The sequence below is a fragment of the Scyliorhinus canicula genome, chromosome 15, assembly GCF_902713615.1.
Source record: "Scyliorhinus canicula chromosome 15, sScyCan1.1, whole genome shotgun sequence".
NCBI lineage: Eukaryota > Metazoa > Chordata > Chondrichthyes > Carcharhiniformes > Scyliorhinidae > Scyliorhinus > Scyliorhinus canicula.
Genome location: NC_052160.1, coordinates 124,808,660 through 124,833,176, shown reverse-complemented (window position 1 = coordinate 124,833,176; position 24,517 = coordinate 124,808,660). Strand labels below are relative to the sequence as shown.

Here is a 24,517-nt window from a genome sequence, read left to right as displayed (position 1 = left end):
GGGTGAGTCGATAGCTGGAACACCGCATGGCTCGTAAAATCTGGAGGGAGGACGAGTAACTGAGGAACAGGAGAGTTTCACTGCTTACAATTATCTGGAAGCAGGTTAGGGGCTTCCACTTGTGTTTCTGCTGCTCTGATTTAATTTCCACAGCTCTTCCCTTATTTGTTGATTCTTCATTAGCACAGTTGCTATATAAATGCCAATCTTTCCTTTTTAATTAACGTTGAATGCAAGACACTGAAAGCTGTTAAAGAGTTTGTGAAATTGGATGTCTGGACTATTCTAGATAGTGACGTTTTTATCATTTAAAGGGGAATTTAACCTTCCTCTTGCTCAACTTCTGCCTGCTATTTTCCAGATGTGAACACTCCCTTTAAAATACCTATTTTTATTGTGAAAGAGAAGAGATCAAGGAGATTTTAATATTTATAGATTATGGTGATGAATATATTTCTTTCTCTCCATCTCACTGTATCCCCCTCTGTCTCAGTGGATCTCTCCGGGTCTCGCTCTGTGTCTCCCTCCCTGTTTTGCTCCTTGTTTCACTCCCTGTCTCACTGTATCTCCGTCTGTCTCACTCCCTGTCTCACTGTATCTCCGTCTGTCTCACTCCCTGTCTCACTGTATCTCCGTCTGTCTCACTCCCTGTCTCACTGTATCTCCGTCTGTCTCACTCCCTGTCTCACTGTATCTCCGTCTTTCTCATTCCCTGTCTTACTGTATCTCTGTCTGTCTCACTCCCTGTCTCACTGTATCTCCGTCTGTCTCACTCCCTGTCTCACTGTATCTCTGTCTGTCTCACTCCCTGTCTCACTGTATCTCCGTCTGTCTCACTCCCTGTCTCACTGTATCTCCGGCTGTCTCACTCCCTGTCTCACTGTATCTCCGTCTGTCTCACTCCGTCTCACTGTATCTCCGTCTGTCTCACTCCCTGTCTCAATGTATCGCCGTCTGTCTCACTCCCTGTCTCACTGTATCTTCGTCTGTCTCACTCCCTGTCTCACTGTATCTCTGTCTGTCTCACTCCCTGTCTCACTGTATCTCCGTCTGTCTCACTCCCTGTCTCACTGTATCTCCATCTGTCTCACTCCCTGTCTCACTGTATCTCCGTCTGTCTCACTCCCTGTCTCACTGTATCTCTGTCTGTCTCACTCCCTGTCTCACTGTATCTCCGTCTGTCTCACTCCCTGTCTCACTGTATCTCCGTCTGTCTCACTCCCTGTCTCACTGTATCTCTGTCTGTCTCACTCTGTCTCACTGTATCTCCGTCTATCTCACTCCCTGTCTCACTGTATCTCTGTCTGTCTCACTCTGTCTCACTGTATCTCCGTCTGTCTCACTCCCTGTCTCAATGTATCTCCGTCTGTCTCACTCCCTGTCTCACTGTATCTCCATCTGTCTCACTCCCTGTCTCACTGTATCTCCGTCTGTCTCACTCCCTGTCTCACTGTATCGCTGTCTGTCTCACTCCCTGTCTCACTGTATCTCTGTCTGTCTCACTCCCTGTCTCATTGTATCTCCGTCTGTCTCACTCCCTGTCTCACTGTATCTCTATCTGTCTCACTCCCTGTCTCACTGTATCTCCGTCTGTCTCACTTCCTGTCTCACTGTATCTCCGTCTGTCTCACTCCCTGTCTCACTGTATCTCTGTCTGTCTCACTCCCTGTCTCACTGTATCTCCGTCTGTTTCACTTTCTGTCTCACTGTATCTCTCTCTCTAACCCCTTCTAATTTTCCTTCACTGTCTTCGGTCTACGTAGTTGCACTCATGCAGTTTATAGGGGCTGTTGCCCGGACCCCCAACCCAGTGCGACAAGGAATTGTCTGTTAGATGTCTGGATTAATGAACTAGCACATTGTTTGATAAACAGTTCGTACCAGATGTGTCCCTGCTGTGGTGTCAATGGTCTGTTGCTGCACCTCATCTGTAAACAGGCATAGCAACACATCTCACAGCACCATAGCAACACTGCAGCGGAGACGATAATCTCATCAGACACAGCATCCACAGTGACTGTATCCAGCTCTCCCGTGAGTTTAGTTGGACACAGATTCTACTCAGCGCATTGAATAATGAAGTCGGATTTATATATTCGTATCATAAGGTTTAGGCTGACTATGGGACAGGAGAAAGAACAATCCAGAATAAGAATCGTAAGAAGTCTTACAACACCAGGTTAAAGTCCAACAGGTTTGTTTCAAATCGCTAGCTTTCAGAGCACTGCTCCTTCCTCAGGTGAATGAAGAGGTATGTTCCAGAAACATATATATAGACAAAGTTAAAGATGCCAGACAATGCTTAGAATGCGAGCATTTGCAGGTAATTAAGTCTTTACAGATCCAAAGAGATGGGTAACCCCAGGTTAAAGAGGTGTGAATTGTCCTGGCTTGAGACAATGGTTCAACTATGAACTGCTACCGTAATGAGAGTAAATGGCTCAAGGGAACGACAACAGTTGGAATAGTGACATCACTGCTTCCCCGATGAAGTGTTCATGCCCTCTTATATTTTCTGAATCCCTGCACTAACACCAAATTCTGTTCAAACCCTTGAATGAAAATGAATGTGCAAGGACAGAAAGTGTGAATGTCAGTATGTGGTAACGTGCCTGTGAAGGTGACTGACCAGTGCTCTTCCTCAGGGATCACCGTCTGAGCTGCTGAGAATTTCCTGCCTTTGCTATTTTTAATTTCAGATTTCCAGCATCCTCAGAATTTTGCTGATGCCACCCATTGCACTGAGCTCCTGAACAGTTAGTGTCTCCTGGCTGATGTGTGACTCCGGGATATACCCATAGCTCCAGCTCTTGACCCCTCTTGGCTTTTGTAAGTGAAAGGGATTAAAGCAGGGAAGAAACCAGAGGCAACCCTTGTCCGGGAACAACTTCTGCCATGCCAACCAGACTGGAAGATTGAGCTGAATGACAATCTGCTCCTTCTTCTATTTGTTCGTTTCATTCTAGGTAATTGTGAAGCTTTATCCACCTGACAACAGTTGGAGGAAATTATAATACTCCAGCTCAACTCAAAGTCAGCGCAATATTGGAGACAGGGCCTGGGACCGTCTCAGTGCCTTTCATTCATCAGGAATCGGTCTGAAAAATTCTTTAGGTTTCTGCACAGAGCTCTTTGTCCCTCCTTCTCCCGCCACCCAGCAATTCTACAGTCCTTATCCTCTCTGCCCCCTCTCTTACCACAATCTCCTCAAGGGGCTGGTTTAGCACACTGGGCTAAAGAGCTGTATTTTAAAGCACATCAAGGCAGGCCAGCAGCACGGTTCAATTCCTGTACCAGCCTCCCCGAACAGGCGCCGGAATATGGCAACTAGGGGCTTTTCACAGTAACTTCATTTGAAGCCTATTTGTGACAATAAGTGACTTTCATTTCATTTCATTTCATTTTCATTTCTCCCCCTGTCTCATTCTGTCATATTCAAACCCCTTCCTCAATTCGCCAGATCAAAATCACTAAAACGGGTAATCTGGCCATTATCTTGTTGCTGATTGTGGGAGCTTGCTGTGCACACATCGGCTGCCAGGTTTCCTGCATTGCGACAGTGACACAACTTTAAAAGCAGTTCATTAGCTGTAAACTACTTTGGGATGCTCTGGAGCCAATTTTTGCACAGTGAAATTAAATGTAACATAACCTGGAATATCTTCAAATGAAAGTTGGCAATCCCTAGGTGACATTTGACACATCCAGGCTCATATAAAGGAGAATTGTTTGATTCCCTGGTGTGTGTATCAAGGGTATAAACCATATCATTAACTAAACAAGGAACTGATCCATTGTCCATCGGTGGCACCTGTCTGCACACATACAAGGGACAAAAGAATCAACATTCTATTCATCACTTTGACATTGAATGGACTGAGTGAAATGTTCGATTTCCAAACATGTACCTGTTGTTAAGTAAATACTTAACAATGGTTTAATTGCATTGCTGACCTCAGAATTGAAGAAGTAAATAAACAAGAGCTCTTCAGGGAGCGTGCCAATGAAACATATTATTGATGGCCATTATTGATAGGGCCAACCTTTTACAAAGGCTGGTGTTCTTGTTACAAATGGAGCTGTCCATAGTTGGCCTGACTCAAGCCTGGAGCTGGAGTCAATGATACAGACAAAAACTCCGCTGCCTGCTGCCCTGAACCAATCAGAACATAAGGTCCTTGCCCTCAATTACCAGTTCCGTGAGTTACCAGTGCTGAAACCCAGCGAGGGAGTATGGGTCTGAGACCAGCAGATGGATGGCACCATTATTGAAAACACTCCACAACCAAGATCATGAAGGGTTGAGACAGACCAGGGTATCAAAAGGAGAAACCACAACACCTTAATATCCTTGGGGAGAAAGCCAAAAGAAACCTGAGCTTACTACTCAGGTCCTGATGAAGAAGAAAGATTTATCACCAGCTCTACAGTCACCCAGGAGAAGAGCATTCCCACCGACCGAAGGGAAAGTAGGAATATCCCAAACTCAACAGGAGATCAGACCAAGAACAGGGAGATTGGTCAAAGGACCTCAGAGAACAACCCTGTGAAGCCTGAGACTTTTGGAAGCGATGTAGGCTGATGTAAATATGATGGCTATAAAGAGGAGGGAGGTGTAGACTAAAGGGTTAACATCAGAAGCATATATGATACTGATGTAACAATAATGTCAGACCACATGGCTGAGAAGTAAGGATGATGTGGAAGGAGGAGATGCTCCAGTTTTGTGTAGAGGCCCAAATGAGTAAACATCGCAAATAAATAGTTCAGAACTCGGGCAGCATGCTTTTGGGAGATTAGATGATCTTCAAACCTCAGCTAAACCCTGACCACAAAACAGAACACCTGCCTCTAGGCATGGCTCCCAGTGAGGGTTAAATATTCCTCTACCTTCACCCACAAATACATTTGGAATGCAGTAATGTCAGAAACCTGGGAACCAATGTACCTTTCTTTGTGTGAAGGTTAATGTTTGTTCTTGGACGCTTCGATTACCAGTCATTCTACTGTAAGTCAGAGGTAAATCATAGAATCAGGCATCAAATGGACATGGTGTAGTGATATTTTCAGTGGATTAATAATCCAAAATCCCAGATTAATGCTCTGGGAATCTGCATTCAAATCTCACCACAGCAGATGGTGACATTTGAATTCAATAAAAAATTGGAATAAAAATGTCGAATATGGCCATGAATTCATTGTCAATTGTCGTAAAAAGACATTTGGTTCACTAATGTCCTTTAGGGAAGGAAATCTGCCACCCTTACCTGGTCTGTCCTACATGTGACCCCCTTTGAAATGACCTAGCAAGCCACTCAGTTTAAGGGCAATCAGGGATGAGCAATAAATGTTGGCCAAGCTAGTGAATCCCACATCCAATTAATGAATCAAAACAGTGTGAAATGCCACCAGATTTTAGAGAAGTTTGATGAACAATGTCACCCAATTATTATGGCAGAATTGGAACCTTTATTCCCCAACAAATATCCACCTATTTCCACTTCCATAACATTGCCTGACTCACTCCCATCAGTTCATCTCCTGCTGAGACCCTCATTCATTCCTTCGTTGCCTCTGGACTTGACAATTCCAACACTCCTCTGGCCAGCCTCCCACATTCTACTGCCCATCAACATGAGATCATCTAAGACCCCCGCGATTCTCTGCTGCCCACGACGGGTCGGAGAATAGCGGGAGGGCCTTCCCGACAATTTTCACGCCCTCCTGCTATTCTCCACCCCCCCCCCCCCCCCCACCCCCCCCACGGCCGCCCCACGACACGAATCGCTGCTCGCCGTTTTTTACGGCGAGCAGCGATTCTCCCCAGGCCGATGGGCTGAGTTCCCAGACCTTTACGGCCGTTTTCACGAACGCGATCACACCTGCTCTCACCGTTCGTGAAAACGCCCGCAAAGTGCCGTCCCGGACAACCATGGCACCGATTGGCACGGACGCACCACAGCCGTGCCAAGGGTGGCATGGGCCTGCGATCGGTGGGCACCAATCGCGGGCAGCGGGTCCGATACCCGCGCACTATTTGTTCTTCCACCGCCCCGCAGGATCAGTCCGCGGGGCATCTGAGGGGCATGATGGCCCGCGCATGCGCGGGTTTGACGCGTCTGCGTGATGACGTCATCCGCGCATGCGCGGGTTGGAGCTGTCCAACCCGCGCATGCGTGGCTGATGTCATCGTGCACGTCAGCCGGCGTGATGCTTGGTGCGCGGACTTAGCGACGGTCGTTAAGCCCGCGATGCCGTGCTTCACGGGGCCCCGCTGCTAGCCCCGCCCGGGGGGGAGAATCGGGTCCTGGGAGGGGGCGCGGAGGCTGCCGTGAAACACGGCCAGTTTCACGGCAGCCTTTACGACTCTCCGCATTTGTCCTGAATCCTGAATTTCACTCAAATTCACTCCCCTGCACCCCCTGTGCTCACTGACCTACATCGACTCCTGGTCAAGCAGTGTAAAGTCATAAAGTTTTACAGCGCAGAAAGAGGCCCTTGGGCCCATTATGTTTGTGCCAGCCACCAAGCACCAATCTATTCTAATCCCATTTTCCAGCATTTGGTCAATGGCTTTACATGCTCTGGGGTTTCAAGTACTTACCCTAAGTGTCTTGATTTTTAAATTCTAATTTTTGTTTTCAAATCCCTCCGTGTCCTCCCTATCTCAGCAATATCCTCCTTCCCCACAACTCTTCAAGATCTCCGAGCTCCTCCAATTCTGTCCCTTAAGCTTTCCTGATTTTAACACTCCACCATTGGTGGCCATACCTTCAGCTGCCTGAGCCCCAGGCTCTGAAATTCCCTTCCCAAGCCCCGCTGCCTCGTCATCTCTTTTTACCCCTTCGGGTGAGCTGGCTAAAAGCATGTCCCATGCTCATTCCATGCCTTGTGGTCCTGTGCTCTCCACTTCAGTTTCTGGGCAGGAGCCCCTCATTTTTAATTTCGATGTGCAATATGACTCGGGAATAAAGTACATGAGGTGGTTTCCCACTGCTTTCCCTATGCCGGCTTAAAGGAAACAAGTGCTTCTCTGAAAGGATCTTGCTCCCGTGAGCAGCTGCTGCCTTCTTGTACTTCTCCCTCTTCCACCATCCCCACCAAAAATTCACTGGTTCTGTTGTTGGTCATGGCTCATATCCTTGAGGTCCTTTCCTGGGTCTGAGGCGACTCGCAAAAGAACAGTGATGACCCTCTGAGATTTCAAATAATCCTGCTATCCTATCTGGAAGATACTCAAGACCTACTTTGACCAAGCTTTTAATCATCTCTCCTCCTGGTTCAAATCTTCCGTTGTCCTAGAAATAAGGCTATATTGGGTGTTGGAACCCTGCAGAAGTCTTAGAGTGTGAACACGCACTGTAAATGCCTGAGAGGTTTGAACATCCAATAGGCTGATTAGTGCTGACTGGGCCCCTCCGCAAAAGCCTCCTGACACTGAACTCAGGGTCGCAGCTTGGGAAAGATATGTGGGATTTTCCTGGATACTTGTCGAGAAATGTTACTCGGGTTGATAATGGATGTAATTCTGAGATTAGCCAGCATAACTGAACAGAGCAGCACAACCAAACCCAGCCCCCAATCACCCTCTGCAACCTGACGACTGCCCACAACCCAATCAACCCGCCACACATCCAATGAGCCTCCCAACCTGACTGCCCACCCAATCCAAACCGACTGCCCCAGCTCCCCGACTTGACTGCCCACCGCAGCCGACCCATCCACACCATGACCCGACCCGACTGGTCAATCAACTTGACTGCTACCCCAACCCAACCTAACTACCCTCCTTACCAAACTGCCCACCTGACCTATTCACCTCCTGGCCCCACTGTCCCCTCAACCCAATTCAACTGCCGCCTCTGACCCAACAACACCGACCCCCGCACTCGACTTCCTACCTGACCTAACTACCCCAACCCCCCAACCTGACTGCCCATCCAATCTGACCCAATTACCCCAACCCAACCAACCCAACCTGATTACCCCCTGCCACACCGACCTAGAAAAACTTGATTACCCCCTCCAACCAGATTTTGCCAAGCTGACCCAATCTGATCACAGACCACCCCCGACCCACCATCTCATTAAGGTCAACTCCTGCTTGTTGTGTTCTGCTGCTTCAGATAACCACAGGCTGCTACTTGATGCAGTCTTAACTAAAGGATGCTCCAGACTCTGAAATGAGTTCAACGTGTTTATTGAACTACTGTATTAACACAGTTCTCAAATGAGTTCGACTCTCTGCTAATCTAACTGTAGTAACTCAGCCTAACTGTACCAGCTTGCTCTAAGCCACGTGCTGGGGTTTGCTGCTGCTAATCAACCCTGTCTAACTCTCCAGATGTCTGTCTGTGGAAAGAGGCAGGGTGTGAGTGCCTCATCCCTTTTATAGTGTTTATGTCATGCCGCCTTGTGGTGATGCCACCTCTGAGTGTCCTGACTGCCCATTGGTTGTGTCCTATTCTGAGTGTTCATTGGTTGCATGTTTGCATATCATGACACACCTTGTGTGGTTTTATTATGCTAAAGGCATTATACAAATGCAAGTTATTGTTGGATGGAATCCTGTTGGAATCATGCCTTTGAGAAATTAGATGTCATCTGGGAACAGCCATGAGATTTTGATGTAGATTTAAACTAATCATCATCCGTTATTCCAGAATCAATCATCAAGGCCTTGGGCGAAAGCAACAACAATTCTGATAAACTACAAGCTGTCACTGTGGAAATCGGAGTCCAGAATCTGATGAGAAGAAATATTCTGCAACTTAATTAAGGAAAGAGAGACCATTGACCAGACTCTGTTTGTATAGTCAACTGATCAGAGCATGATGTTAAACATTGCAGTCAGAACAGCTCACTCAGGTGCTAACTCCATTCCAGGAACTCATTAGATTGGTCCTTCCTCATTGTAAATCTAAACTGGGGCTGTTGAGGCTATTGAACTATGAGGGGCACCACAGGTGTGCCAGATCTTGCCCCCAGTCAAGATCAGCACTTAACGTGCAGGAGTCACATTCAGACAATTTGTGATTTCTCCCCACGCTACAAGATGGCCCAAAGAGCAATGGTTCCTAATCTGTTACCTTAACTTAGACTAGATACCTCAGCACAGGCCAGCAATTAGCAGTCCAAATCCAAACAGCTCAATACCATGTTCTGGGGCGCATTGAGTCGCACATCCATCCGATTTAGTGTGATGAATGTAGGAATTTCAGATATATTGCATTATATGTATTTGGTGCAGTAAGGGTTAAAAGCCTGGGTTAGTGTGTGTATGACTGCTGCAGTCATGTTTTTTAAAACCTTGGTTTGAAAGGCAGCTAGACCTTTTGGAGACAGAGATGCAGTTAAAGCACTGTAAACGTTTGGGCTAATATACTTTTGTTTATATTAAGAGGGTTCTCTGGGGAGTAGGTAATTAGAGACATTAGGTGGGATTCTTCGACCCCCCGCTGGGTCAGAGAATCGGCGGGGGTGGGGGCAGCATGAATCCCACCCCGCCACTCCGACGCCGGCTGCCAAATTCTCCGGCGCTGGGTTTTTGGTGGGGGCGGGGATCGCGCCGGTCGGGGGCCGCTGGCAGTGCCCACCCCCCCCCCCCCCGGCAATTCTCTGTTCCCCGATGGGCCGTCGGCCGCCATTTTCGGCCATTTCCGCCGGCGTGGATTAGACCTGGTCCGTACCAGAGGGACCTGGCTCTGTGGGCAGCCTGTGGAGTCCTCGGGGTGGGCATGGGGGGATCTGGCTCTGGGGAGGCCCCCACAGTGGCCTGGCCCGCGGTCAGGGCCCACCCATCTGTGGGCAGGCCTGTGCCGTGGGAGCACTTGTTCCCGTCGTGCCGGCCTGTGTAAATCTCCACCATGGCCGGTGCAGAGAAGAAACACCCTGCGCATGCGCAGGAATCACGCCAGCGGTTCTGGGAACATGCTGGCACTCCTGTGCATGTGCCAACTCGCGCCGGTCGGCGGAGGCCCTTCAGCGGCAGTTGGCGCGGTGCCAACCCCTCCAGCGCTGGCCTGGCCCCCGAAGGTGCGGAGGATTCTGCACCTTCCGGGTGGCCTGACGCCGGAGTGGTGCACGCCACTCTTTGGCGCCGGTACGGTCCGCCCACCGGATACCGGAGAATCCTGGCCATTGTGTGGGGTGGGATTCTTCGACCATCCGCCAGGTTGGAGAATTACCGGGGGGGCGGCGTGAATCCCGCCCCTCCGCCCCGCGCTGGCTGCTGGATTCTCATGTGCCGGTTTTTCGGCGGAGACGGGAATGGTGTCTCGCCGGTCGGGGGCCGTTGGAGCTCCCCCCCCCCCCCCACCGGCGATTCTCCGGCCCGCGATGGGCCGAGTGGCTGCCCGTTTTCGGCCAGTCCCGCCGGCGTATATTACACTAGGTCCGTAACGGTGGGACCTGGCTCTGAGGGTGGTCTACGGAGTCCTCGGAGGGGGGGGGGGGGCATGGGAGGATCTGGCTCCGGGGGGGGGGGGCCCGCACGGTGGCCTGGCCCGCGATTGGGGCCCACCAATCTGTGGGCGGGCCTGTGCCATGGGGGCACTCGTTCCCTCCGCGCCAGCCTGTGTAAAGCTCCACCATGGCCGGTGCGGAGAAGAACACATCTGCGAATGCGCTGGGATAACACTCGTACACGCTGGTGCTCCCGTGCATGCGCCGACCCCGCCGGCGTTAGCCTAGCCCCTGAAGGTGTGGAGGATTCCGCACCTTCCAGGCGGCCCGATGCCGGAGTGGTTCACGCCACCCCTCGGTGCCAGTACGGCCTGCCCCGCCGGGTAGCGGAGAATCCCACCACGTATCCCTATTCGAGCATGAAATCACTCCTGGAGCTAAGTATCCTTTCCTCACAGTCATACAAGAACCTCGGGAGGACCGTCATTTTAACTGACTGCACCCTCCCTGCCAGCGACAGCGGCACCATGTCCCACCTCTTAAACTCCTCCTCCATCTGTTCCACCAGTCTGGAAAAGTTCAACTTGTGGAGGGTCCCCCAGTTCTTTGCCACCTGCACCCCCAAATACCTAAAACTTTTAACTGCTCTTTTGAAGGGGAGCCTCCCAATTCCCTCCCCTTGGTCTCCCGGGTGTATTACAAAGACCTCACTTTTCCCCAGATTTAATTTATACCCCGAAAAGTCCCCGAACTCCGCTAGTATCCCCATTACCTCCGGCATTCCCCCCTCCGGGTCTGCCACATACACCAACAAATCATCCGCATAGAGCGAGACCCGATGTTCCTCCCCTCCCCTTGTCAGTCCTCTCCACCCCCCTGAACCCCTCAGTGCCATCGCCAACGGCTCAATCGCTAATGCAAAGAGTAAGGGAGATAGGGGACATCCCTGCCTAGTACCTCGATGGAGCCCAAAATATTCTGACCTCCTCCCGTTTGTTACCACACTTGCCATCGGAGCTGAATAGAGCAGTTTTTACCCACTTGATAAATCCCTCCCCAAACCCAAACCTTTCCAACGTCTCCCACAAGTATTCCCACTCCACCCTGTCAAATGCCTTCTCCGCGTCCAGCGCTACCACTATCTCCGCCTCCCCTTCCACTGCTGGCATCATAATCACATTTAACAATCTCCGGACATTTGTGTTAAGTTGACGTCCCTTCACGAACCCCGTCTGGTCTTCATGGACTACCCCTGGCACACAGTCCTCTATCCTGGTTGCCAGGACCTTTGCTAACAGCTTGGCGTCAACATTCAGGAGGGAGATGGGCCTGTAGGACCCGCACTGGACCGGGTCCTTGTCCCGCTTCAAAATCAAGGAGATCAGGGCCTGCGACATTGTTGGGGGCAGAACCCCCCCCTCGCTGCGCCTCATTAAAGGCTCGCACCAGCACTGGACCCACCAAGTCCACAAATTTCCTGTAAAACTCCACCGGGAACCCATCCGGCCCCGGCGCCTTCCCCGCCTGCATCTGGCCTATCCCTTTAATTAGCTCCTGCAGCTCTATCGGCGCCCCCAACCCTTCTACCAGCTCCTCCTGTACCTTTGGGAACCCCAATTTGTCGAGAAAGTTCTTCATTCCCCCTCTCCTCTTCGGCGGTTCAGACCTATACAATTCCCTATAGAAGTCCCTAAAGACCCTATTCACCTCTTGCCCCTTCTGCACTACATCCCCACCCCTCTCTCTCACTCCCCCAATCTCTCTGGCTGCATCTCGCTTACGAAGCTGGTGTGCCAGCATCCTGCTCACCTTTTCCCCGTACTCATACGCCGCACCCTGCGCCTTTCTCCACTGCATTTCCGCCTTCCTAGTGGTCAGTAGGTCGAACCTGGCCTGCAAGCTACGCCGCTCCCTTAATAGCCCCTCCTCTGGTGCCGCCGCATATTTCCTATCTACTTCTAGGAGCTCCCCCACCAGCCTCTCCCTTTCCTGCCTCTCCTTCCTCTCTCTGTGTGCCCTTATGGAGATCAGCTCTCCTCTAATCACTGCTTTCAAGGCCTCCCAGACCGTCCCCACCTGCACCTCACCTGTGTCATTCGTACCCAGATAGTTCTCAATGCCCGTTCTCACCCTTCTGCACACCTCTTCGTCCGCCAACAGCCCTACATCCAGGCGCCACAACGGGCGTTGATCCCGCGCCTCCCCCATGTCCACGTCCACCCAATGTGGTGCATGGTCCGATATCGCAATGGCCGAGTACTCCGTGCCCTGCACTCTAGGTATCAGCCCCCTGTTCAATACGAAAAAATCGATCCTAGAGTACACTCTGTGGACGTGGGAGAAAAAAGAATACTCCCTCGCCCTAGGCCTACCAAATCTCCATGGGTCTACCCCTCCCATCTGCTCCATGAACCCCCTTAACACCTCTGCCGCTGCCGGCCTCCTATTCGTCCTGGAACTCGATCTATCCAGCCCAGGGTCTAACACCGTATTAAAGTCCCCTCCCATGATCAGGCCCCCTGCCTCCAGTCCCGGGATGAGGCCCAGCAGGCGCCTCATAAAACCCGCGTCGTCCCAGTTCGGGGCATACACATTTACCAGTACCACATTCTCTCCCTGCAACCTACCCCTCACCATCACGTACCTGCCCTCCTTGTCTGCCACCACCTCTGCCGCCACAAACGACACCCTCTTTCCCACCAAAATCGCCACCCCCCGGTTCTTGATATCCAAGCCTGAGTGGAACACCTGTCCCACCCACCCCCTTCTCAGGCGGACCTGATCTGCTACCCTCAAATGAGTCTCCTGCAGCATTGCTACATCAGCCTTCAGTCCCTTCAGGTGTGAGAAGACCCTTGATCTTTGACCGGCCCATTCAGCCCCCTTACGTTCCACGTGATCAATCGGATCGCAGAGCGACCCGTCTCTACTCCCTGTCGATTAGCCATGTCTTGTCCCTTGCTCGCCCCGGGTCATCCCTCCTTTTCTGACCCGCTTCCCATAGCGATGGCCCCCCCCCCCACCCCCCCGGCTCTCCCCTTCTCGTCCCTAGGTCTTTCCAGCAGCAACCCGGTGTCCCCCCCCAGCCCCCCCCCCTTCCCCCCCCTTCCCCCCCCCCCCCCCCCCCCCCCCCCCCCCCGGCTAGGACCCCTCCTAGCCGCGATGTACCCAACATCGTACTCCCGAGAGTCAGCTGGTCTCCGCTGACCCGGCTGCTCCTGCCACATTCCGACTCCTCCCGGTTCACCCCATCTGCGCCCGTGAAAGATCCCCTTAAAAACCCCATAGAAAGACCCGCATAATCAACCCGCTCCCCCCCGTCCCGTCTCCCCAACTTAACGATATAATACCCAATGGCAACTAAATACATAAATACTTAACTACATACTTAAATAACAAAATAATTAACTAGCTATCAACTAACAGTGTGCCCAACCATCACCCTCCATCAAACAGTATAAATAACCGCAGATAACCATAACCCGAAAAGAAAAAAAGAACAAAAAACCCCCCCAAGCACCCAAAGAAAAAGGGTAAGAGGGGTAAATAACTAAGGGAAATTGGAAACGGGAAGAAACACCCCATAAGAAGCCAACGACCCACAATAGAGATTTCAACAGTACAAATATACAGAAACACCCAACAACTCGAAACCTTCAAGATATTCAGAAAAGTCAACCGTTCGAGAAAAAACACCCCAAACAATCCACGAAACTGTTACCCAGTTCCGACCTGGCCTGAAAAAGAAAAGGGCCACTTGCTCAATCAAGAGTCCCCAGGCGGCTACGACCGCCGGTGCTCCCAGGTTTTAGTTCGTGTCCAACTTTTCCTCTTGTACAAAGGTCCAGGCCTCCTCTGGGGACTCGAAATAATGATGTTGGTCCTTGTAGGTGACCCACAAGCGCGCCGGTTGCAGCATTCCAAATTTGATCTTTTTCGCGTGTAGCACCGCCTTTGTCCGGTTGTACCGGGCCCGCCGCTTTGCCACCTCCGCACTCCAGTCCTGGTACACCCTTACCGTCGAGTTCTGCCACTTCCTGCTTTTCTCCCTTTTTGCCCACCTCAGGACTTTCTCTCGATCACTTAGCCGCTGGAACCGCACCAGCACCGCCCTCGGGGGCTCGTTTGCCCTAGGCCTCCTGGCCATGACCCGGTATGCCTCTTCCAGTTCCAGGGGCGCCGGACCGGCCCTTTCCCCCATCAGGGAGCTCAACATCTCCGCCACATATCCCGGGAGATCCGACCCCTCCAGGCCTTCTTCCAGGCCCAGGATCCTCAAATTTTTCCTCCTCATCCGAGTGTCCAGCTCCTCGAAGCGGCTCTGCCACTTCATGTGGAGTGCCTCGTGCACCTCCACCTTTGCCCCGATGACTGTGGCCTCCTCCTCCCTCGCGGTCATCTCCTGCTGCAGATCTTTAATCGACGCCTCTTGGATCGCCTGGGCTCCCACCAACCTGGTGGCCGTCGCGTTCATGGACTCTAAGAGTTCCACTTTCATCTCCGTGAAAAAACGGAGGAGAGCGGCCTGCTGCTCCTCCGCCCATTTCTTCCACTCCTCCGATGCGCCGCCGGCCGCCATTTTGATTTTCTTCCCCCGCTTTTTTTGGGGAGCTGCTGCCGTTTTTCTTGCCGCTCCACTCCGGGTACCGACCATAAAATCGGTCTAGTTCTCCTCAGGGGACCTTCTCCCACCGGGATTCGTTTTTTCAGCACCGTTGGGGCCCTCCAATTGGCCCAAAAAACACCTTTGTCGCAGGAGCTTCCAAATGTGCGGCTTAGCTAGTCATAGCCGCAACCGGAAGTCAGTTAGATACAGAGTTAATCTCCTTCTGCACTGTCCCCATCGAATACTCCCAAGGCAGGTACCGCTGGAATACGGCTACATCAAGCAGTTAGGGAAGCTGATGGAATGTTATTGTTTATTGTGAGGGGACTTGAATATAAAGGTTGTGCTTCAGTTGTACAGGACACTGGTGAGACCACATCTGGAATATAGACTCCTTTGTTAAGGAAGGATGTAAATGCATCAGAAGCTTTACTAGACTAATACCAGTAATGGACGGATTGCCTTATGAGGAAAGGTTGGATAGATTAGGTTTGTAGCCACTAGAGTTTAGAAGAGTAAGAGGCGAAGTGAATTTAAAATATAAGATCCTGAGGGATATTGACAGGATGGATGTGGAGACGGTGGCTGGATTCTCTGCTTTTGGGACTATGTCCTCACGCTGTCGTAAAAGCTGTGGACATACAGGCCAGAAAAACTGCCGTGAAAGGGCCGCATATTCTCCGCTCTGGAGTGGGCTAGCAGTGAACCATTGTAAAACTAGCAGCTTTTGCTGCAGATACGGGCCCCCGCACTTCAAGGTCAGAGGCCACGTATGCTCTTGGCGGCGGCCTCCAGCGGCCGAGCCGTGTTCAATGGCGGACTCAGGCCGCGGAGCTGGACCGTAAACATAGTGCCTCCAATCAGCCACGTGACCGACCCAATCCGCCCGCTCAAAATTCGGCCGGTCCTGTATAAAGCCCCCCATCCCCTCCGATCAGCTTGCGCCCGACCAGATCAGCCGCGGACTGAGTCCGCAGCTGCCACGCTCGTATCCCGACCTGCAGGACCATGTTAAATCCATGGCATCGGGACTTTGGTTGGTCGCCGGGGTGTGTGGGGGGGGGGGGGGGGGGGGGGGGGGGGAGAATGGCGGGTCGAGCCTTTAGAAATGGCTGCAGGTATGCAATATGCGGCGCGGTCGCTTTTCGGGGCCTGGAGAATCGGGGAACTGATGACGGTGTGGTGAGATAACCACTGTAGTTATGTGTACTGCAGTAGGGGGATGTATGCCTGTACCTGTAATACAGGTTCCTCCGGTCAGCCCCTGCCGGCTAGCTCCGCCCACAGGGAGCTTGTGTATAAATATGTATGAGAGCTGCTCAGACCCTCAGTCTACAGTTGCGGATGGAGGGACAACATCGTACAACAATAAAGCCTCTATTGTACTAGTCTCTCGGCTTTGAGTATAATTGTTAGCGCCACAATTTATTGCTGTACGATGTTGTCCCTCCATCCGCAACTACAGCCGGTCCCGATTCCATGCGGGGAAATGGATTCTCCGCCCCGGCGCCGGCCGCCATTTCGGCAGTGTGATGTGGAGAATCCAGCCCGATGTTTCCTCTTGTGGGAGAATCTAGAACGAGGGATCACTGTTCAAAAATAAGGGGCCGCCCTATCAAAACAGAGATGAGAAATCAGGACTGTGAGTTTCTGGAACTCTCTTCAAAAAGCATGGAAGCAGAATCCTTGAATTTAAGGTGGAGGTCGAAAAATTCTTGACTAACAAGGGGGGGGTGAGAGGTTTTGGGGGTAGGCAGGAATGTAGGGTTGAGGTTGCAATCAGCTCATTCATGATTTTATTGATTGGCACAGCAAGCTCGAGGGGCCGAGTGGCCTACTCCTGCTCCTAATTCATATGTTCGTATTAAATTATTCTTTCTGTGCTTTGTTTTCTTCAGCTATTTGCTGAAGTGGCTTCTCCTGTTTTTGAGCCAATGCCCCTTTGAGAATGTCCACCATTAATATTTCATTTCTAGTCAATGTTGCACGATGATTGGATTTCTGGACAGTTTCCATCTCTGTTCTCACAGATTACATTATCCTTCTACAACCAGAGGAACTTAAAAACCTTCAGCTCAAAATAGCTCGGCTGACATTTTTTGTTTTCCTCATGGAGGTGTTTGATAAAATGTCTCTTAAGAAGGCTTCAGAGGATAAAACTATAAATGCAAACGACATCTCTTGACTGAACTGATGAATGAGGATCAAGGTAATAAAAGTAAAAGACTGTGGATGCTGGAAACTGAGATAAAAGCAGAACATCCTGGAAAAACACAACAGGTCTGGCGGTCACCTGTGGAGGGAGAAAGAGAGTTAACATTTTGAGCTCGTGTGACTTCTTCAGGAATAAAGAGAGGAGAAAAGTGATGGACTTCATACTGCTTCAGAGGGGTGGAGCAGGTGGAGCGAAATAATAATAATAATCGCTTATTGTCACAAGCAGGCTTCAATGAAGTTATTGTGAAAAGCCCCTAGTCGCCACATTCCAGCGCCTGTTCAGGAAGGCTGGTACGGGAATTGAACCCGCGCTGCTGGCATTATTCTGCATTGAAAGCCAGCTATTTAGCCCACTGTGCTAAACCGGCACCTGGGGTAGGTAAGAGCTCAGGAGAGATTTGACAAGGATGTCATGGACACAAGGCAAAGGGAATGTTAATGATTGTGTTAAAGAATAATGTAGTGGCTCAAAGGCCAGATAGTAGAATATATTAAATGCAGGACTCTGTGAAAGCAGTACTCAAGAACAAGTGATGGATGGCATGGGGGCGGCGGGGGGTGGGGGGGGGGGGGGGGGGGGGTGGGGGCGGGGGGGGGTGGCGGAGGTAGGGGAAAAAATATTTGATTTTAAAAAGGGTTCAAGATGAGCAGAGATTGCATGGTCTGAAGTTGTTGAACTTAATTTTGAATCTAGAACCTAATGGGAAGATGAGGTGCTGTTTCTCCAGTTTGTACTGGGCCAATGTAATACCCTTATTCAAAAAGGGAGGGAGACAAAAAAACAGGTAACTATAGTGCAGTTAGCTTAATGTCTGTCATTGGGAAAATGTGAGTGTCCATTATAAAGGGTGTAATAGAACAGCAGTTAGAAATGCATAGGGCAGGGCAGCACGGTGGCGGAGTGGACAACACTGGGACTATGGCGCTGAGGACCCTGGTTCGAATCCCGGCCCTGGGTCACTGTCCGTCTGGAGTTTGCACATTCTCCCCCATCTGTGTGGGTTCCACCCCCACAACCCAAAAGATGTGCAGGTTAGGTGGTTTGGCCATGTTAAATTGTCCCTTAATTGGAATAAAATAATAATTGGGTACTCTAAACTTACGGAAAAAAAGAAATGCATAAGGCTGGGTTCTGTATCGGCAGGATTCTCTGTTTCGCCGACAGAGCACTCATGCCTGCAGATTTCCCAATGGCATGCGAGTGCCCACAACGGGAAAAGCCATTGGCTGACTACCGGGATGGGCAATCCACCTGCTGGCGTGGGTGCGGCGCATCCGAAAACGGATGCGGACTGATGGATAATCCCCCCATAATAATCTAGCAGAGTCAGCATGGCTCCATGAAGGGGAAATCATGCCTGACAAATGTATTAGAATTCTTTTGAGGTGGTAACAAGCAGGATGGATAAAGGGGAAACAGTAGATGTAATGTACTTAGATTTCCAAAAAGTGTTTGATGAGGTACTGAACAAAAGGTTACTTAATAAGATAAGAGTCCATGGTGTTGGGGTAGTATATTAGCATGGATAGAGGACAGGCTAGCTAATGGAAGGCAAAGAGTTGGGTTAAGAGGGGCATTTTCAGAATGGAAACCTGGAACTGGTGGAGTGCCACATGGATCAGTGCTGGGCCACAGTTATGTTCAATATATATTCATGACTTAGACAAGGGAAGTGAATATACTGTTGCCAAGTTTGTGGATTACACAAAAATAGGTGCAAAGTCAAGTGGTGAGGGTGAGACAAAGAGAGGGGAGTTTCCGGCCATATTCACCAGTGGGATCCTCCAGTCCCACTGGCTCCGAACCCCCGCTGCAAGGGATGTGGACATACCCCCCCAAAAGAGTCTACAGATGGATATAGACAGGTTAAGTGAATGGGAAAAAACTTGTCAGGTGGAATATAATGTAGGAAAATGTGAAGTTATGGGGCGGGATTTTTCAACCTCCCATCCTCGTGTTTCTCGGTGGCGGGAGTGGTCGCTCCATTAGCTGACGGCAGGATTCTCTGTTCCCATTGCTGTCAATAGGAATTTCCATTGAATCTACCCCCGCGCCACCGTGAAACCCACGGGAGGGGGCGCGCTGCAAGTGGGCCTTTCACGTGGCGGGATAATTCCAGCTCTGCACTTTGGCAGGAAGAATAAAGGAGTTGAACATTATTTCAATGGAGAAAGACTGCAAAAAACCGCAGCACAGAGGGATTGGAGAGTCCTCATACATAAATCGCAAAACGTTAGCATGCAACTTCAGCAGGTAATAGGGAAGGCGAATTAAAGGTTGGCCTTTATTTCAAAGGGAATGGATAATACAAATAGGAAATTCTTCCTAAAACTATACAAGGCACTAGTTAGATCACACCTGGAATACTGTGAGCAGATTTAGTTCCCTTATCTAAGGAAATATATACTTACATTGGAGGCAGTCCAGAGAAGGTTCACGATGTTGATCCTGGCTATGGAGGAATTTCCTTATGAGTAGGTTGAGCCTGTACCCATTGGAGTTTAAAAGAATGAGAGGTGACCTTATTGGGATATATATGGGTGGCACAGTGGTTAGCACTGCTGCCTTACAGCTCCAGAGACCTGGGTTCGATTCTGGCCTTGGGTGATGTGTGGAATTTGTACTTTTTCCCCATGTCTGCATGGGTTTCCTCCGGTTTCCTCTCACAGTCCATAAATGTGCAGGTTAGGTGAGGTTATTGGGATGGGGCAGGGGGCGTGGGCCTAGATAGGATGGTCTTTAATAGGGTCAATGCAGATTCGATGGGCTGAATGGCCTCCTTCTGCACTGTTGGGATTCTATGGTTCTATGGTTCTATATTGTGTCAATATTGAGAATACCAACTTTATCTTTAAGAAGGCTAGCTGGTGTTGGTTTTTAATTAGAAAATTGAAAGGGTTTGGAGTGAGTAACAATGTCTTAGAGATGGCAAATCGAAGTCCGGAAGAGTGTTTTAATATTCAACAAGGCAGTCTGGTCTGGTAACCTGGGTTAGCTGGCCTGAATTGTCAACTCTGCAGGTAAAATCACTGGTAGACAGCAAACACAACAGCTCTTGATTTATTTAACAACACAGTTAAGAGGAATGCTTTGGGCATGATTGGTGATCACTGAGCTCTTTATATAATCAATTTGAAAGTCTCCCTTTGGGCCAATGCTTTAGAATGATTGTTGCTTGGAGAAATCTGTTCAGGTCGTCTTTTGTTCCCAGTACCATAGGCTTACCACAGAACATCATGTAAATTTAACTTGCTTTTATTTATTTTAATTGCAATAGTGCTTTAATGGCAGTGTGCAATGTGTTAATTTTGTATGGAAAGGATCATGGAATCATAGAATTTATAGTGCAGAAGGGGGCCATTTGGCCCATCGAGTCTGCACCGGCTCTTGGAAAGAACACCCTACTTAAGCCTCCACCCTAACCCCGTAACCCCACCTAACCTTTTTGAACGCTAAGGACAATTTAGCATGGCCAATCCGCCTAATCTGCACAACTTTGGACTGTGGGAGGAAACCGGAGCACCTGCAGTAAACCTGCACAGACACGGGGAGAACGTGCAGACTCCGCACAGACAATGACCCAAGCCGGGAATTGAACCTGGGACCCTGGAGCTGTGAAGCAACTGTGGTACCACTGTGCTACCGTGCTGCCCTTGTATGTCATATATGCACAAATGTATGAATGTAGCGATATATGAAATATTTACTGTTTAGAACTAATGACTGTATGATATATGTTATATTGAAGGTGAAGCTATCAACACATTTTCACTTCTGCGTAGATAATAAAGTTCTAATCTAGTTCATATAGGGTTCTCAGGTGACTGGACGGGGTAGATGCTGAGAAGTTGTTTCCACTTGTGGGAGAATCTAGGACCAGAGTCCGTAAACTCAAGTAAGAGGGTCATCCATTTAAGACAGAGATGAAGGGCAGCACGGTGGCGCAGTGGGTTAGCACTGTTGCCTCACGGCGCCGAGGTCCCAGGTTCGATCCGGGCTCTGGGTCACTGTCCGTGTGGAGTTTGCACATTCTCCCCGTGTTTTCGTGGGTTTCGCCCCCACAACCCAAAGATGTGCAGGGTAGATGGATTGACCATGCTAAATTGCCCCTTAATTGGAAAAAAAAAATGAATTGGGTACTCTAAATTTATAAGACAGATGAAGAGGAATTTCTTCTCTCAGAGGGTAGAGAATCTGTGGAATTCTTCTCCTCAGAGAGCTGGGTCGTTAAGCTTGTTCAAGGCTGAGATAGACAGATTTTTAATAAGTGAGGGAATCGAGGGTGTGGGGATAAGGGGAGAAAGTGGGGTTGAAGATTATCATATCAGATTAGCCATGAACTCATTGATTCGCGACGCAGACACGATGGGCTGAATGGCTTACTTCTGCTCCTACATCTTATAGTCCAACACTGCAGCAGGACAAGCAGAGAAATGCGGGTATGAGAGTGTGAATTAAAATGGCAAGCAACAGGAAGGTCTAGATCATGCTTGCGGACTGAGTGAAGGTGTTCCTGAAAGCAGTTACCGAGTGAGTGTTTAATCTCCCCAGTGTAGAGAACATAGAACATACAGTGCAGAAGGAGGCCATTTGGCCTCATAGTGGGGTGAGGACACTGATGTCTGGAACTTCGCCCCGTTTAGACCCTTTCAAGCCTATCATAGAACATACAGTGCAGAAGGAGGCCATTCGGCCCATCGAGCCTGCACCGACCCACTTAAGCCACTTCCACCCTATCCCCGTAACTCAATAACCCCTCCTAACCTTTTTGGTCACTAAGGGCAATTTATCATGGCCAATCCACCTAACCTGCACGTCTTTGGACTGTGGGAGCAAACCGGAGCACCCGGAGGAAACCCATGCAGACACGGGGAGAACGTGCAGCCTCCGCACAGACAGTGACCCAGCAGGGAAATCAAACATGGGACCCTAGCGCTGTCAGGCCACAGTGCTATCCACTTGTGCTACTGTGCTGCCCAATGGGAAGACCTAATTGGGAGCAGTGAATGCAGTAGACTAAATATGGGTAGCATAGTGGTTAGCACTATGGCTTCACAGGGTCAGGGTCCCTGGTTCGATTCCCGGCTTGGGTCACTGTCTGTGTGGAGTCTGCACGTTCTCCCCGTGTCTGTGTGGGTTTCCTCCAGGTGCTCCAGTTTCCTCCCACGAGTCCTGAAAGACGTGTTGTGAGGTAATTTGAACAGTCTGAATTCTCCCTCTGTGTACCCAAACAGGCGCCGAAATGTGGAGACTAGGGGCTTTTCACAGTAACTTCATTGCAGTGTTAATGTAAACCTACTTGTGACAATGAAGATTATTATTATTAAATTGAAAGAAGTGTAAGTGAATGGCTGCTCCACCTGAAAGGAGTGTTTGGTGCTTTGCAAGGTGAGTGGGGGAGGTAACGGGGCAGGTGTTGGACGGTGAGGAGGGACGAGGTAAAGGGGTAGGTGTTGCACATTCTGCAACTGTATGGAGATTGCTTGGGAATGTACCATGGGAAATGGGATGAGGAGTTGGGTGATGGAGGAGTGGATCCGGGTGTCATGGAGGGAACGGTCCCTGTGGAATGCTGACAGGGTGAGGGAAAGAAATAGAGACAGTAAGGTCAAGGAAAGGAAGTGTCGGAGATGGACCATGCAAAGGTGAGAGAGGAGTGGAAATTGGAAGCAAAATCGGTAAGTTTTCCCAGGTCCAGACGAGAGCATGAAGCGGCGCCAATACTGTCATCGCTGGAACAGAGAAAGAGTTGTGGGGAGGGAACCTGAGTAAAACTGGAGAACGGAATGTTCCACATACCCCACAAAAAAACATGCGTCGCCGGGGTCCATGTGGGTACCCATAACCGCACCTTTTATCGGCAGGAAGTGAGACAAGTTAAAGGTGAAATTGTTGAGTGACAGAACAAGTTGAGCTAGGCAACAATGATCCAGGATAGTGTTGTTCAATGAGTTACATCCTGAGTGATCAAATGGGAGAATTTCACTGACAAGGATCTTAAAAAGGATAGATTGGTTCATCAATTGTTTTCAATGTGCTACTTTGCTGATTAAAGATGCTATGTAAATTCATTTTATTGTTGTTGATATAGTCGACATTCGACAATCAGGAGAAAAGTATTTAAGAAAAGGTTGCAAGCTAGTAAAGCCAGCATATCCACAACCTGTGTATATTTCTTCCGCACCTTCAGATAATCTCCTTTCACCAGGCAGTAACTCATTCTTGTGTGGCTATAGCAGATTTGAAGCTCTGATTCTGACTTTTGTCTGACCCGCATTATTTTTCTTTTGCAGCTTATTGCTTTTGTGTCCCTCTTTTTCATCCTCCTGTCAATCACCGCCTTTTGCCTTGAGACACACGAAGCATTCAACAAGATCATTAACTTGACAGAAAGTACAGGAGTTGGGAACAGCACTCAACTGGTGAATGTGTATGAAGTGGTGACAGAACCTGCGCTCATGTATGTGGAAGGCATGTGTGTCGTGTGGTTCACTCTCGAGTTCTTGGTCCGTATTTCCTTCTGCCCCAATAAACTGCTGTTTATTAAGAACATGCTGAATCTCATTGACTTTGTGGCCATTCTGCCCTTCTACCTGGAGCTGGCACTTCGTGGGCTGACCTCCAAGGCAGCAAGGGATGTTCTGGGCTTCCTTCGGGTTGTCAGGTTTGTCCGGATTCTACGGATCTTCAAGCTGACCCGGCACTTTGTGGGATTGAGGGTGTTGGGACACACCTTAAGAGCCAGCACCAATGAGTTCCTCTTACTTATCATCTTCCTCGCTCTGGGAATCCTCATCTTTGCCACAATGATCTACTATGCAGAGAGGCTGGGGGAAAACCCTAACAGTGAGAGTCCCACTCACTTCAAAAATATCCCCATTGGCTTCTGGTGGGCAGTTGTCACCATGACTACCCTTGGTTATGGTGACATGTACCCCCAGACATGGTCAGGTATGTTAGTGGGAGCACTGTGTGCCCTGGCTGGTGTGCTTACCATTGCGATGCCTGTGCCAGTCATTGTCAATAACTTTGGAATGTATTATTCCCTGGCAATGGCCAAGCAAAAACTCCCCAAGAAACGGAGGAAACACATCCCCAGTGGGCCACATGCCAAGTCTTCGGGCCATTGCAAGTCAGCCCTGAGCTCTCCACCCAACAATACCCAGGGTGACAGCAGTCCAAGTGCTGCCGAAGAGATCAAAGGGAGAAAGAACTCAGGTAGGACCTTAATTCTGTTACATTTGAGAGCTTGTGTGTGACCGTTGCTGTCCTGTCTTTGTGTCATTCCA

General features: G+C 49.8%; 1 protein-coding gene across 1 annotated transcript in view; it reads left to right on the top strand.

Annotated features, from left to right (window-relative positions):
• kcnc4 (potassium voltage-gated channel, Shaw-related subfamily, member 4) overlaps positions 1-24,517 on the top strand; it is a 50,228-nt gene that overhangs the window by 13,452 nt on the left and 12,259 nt on the right. Inside the window, exon 2 of the mRNA XM_038820762.1 lies at positions 23,522-24,446. Coding sequence (XP_038676690.1) covers positions 23,522-24,446 — 925 coding nt within the window. The remainder of the gene's footprint in view (positions 1-23,521; positions 24,447-24,517) is intronic.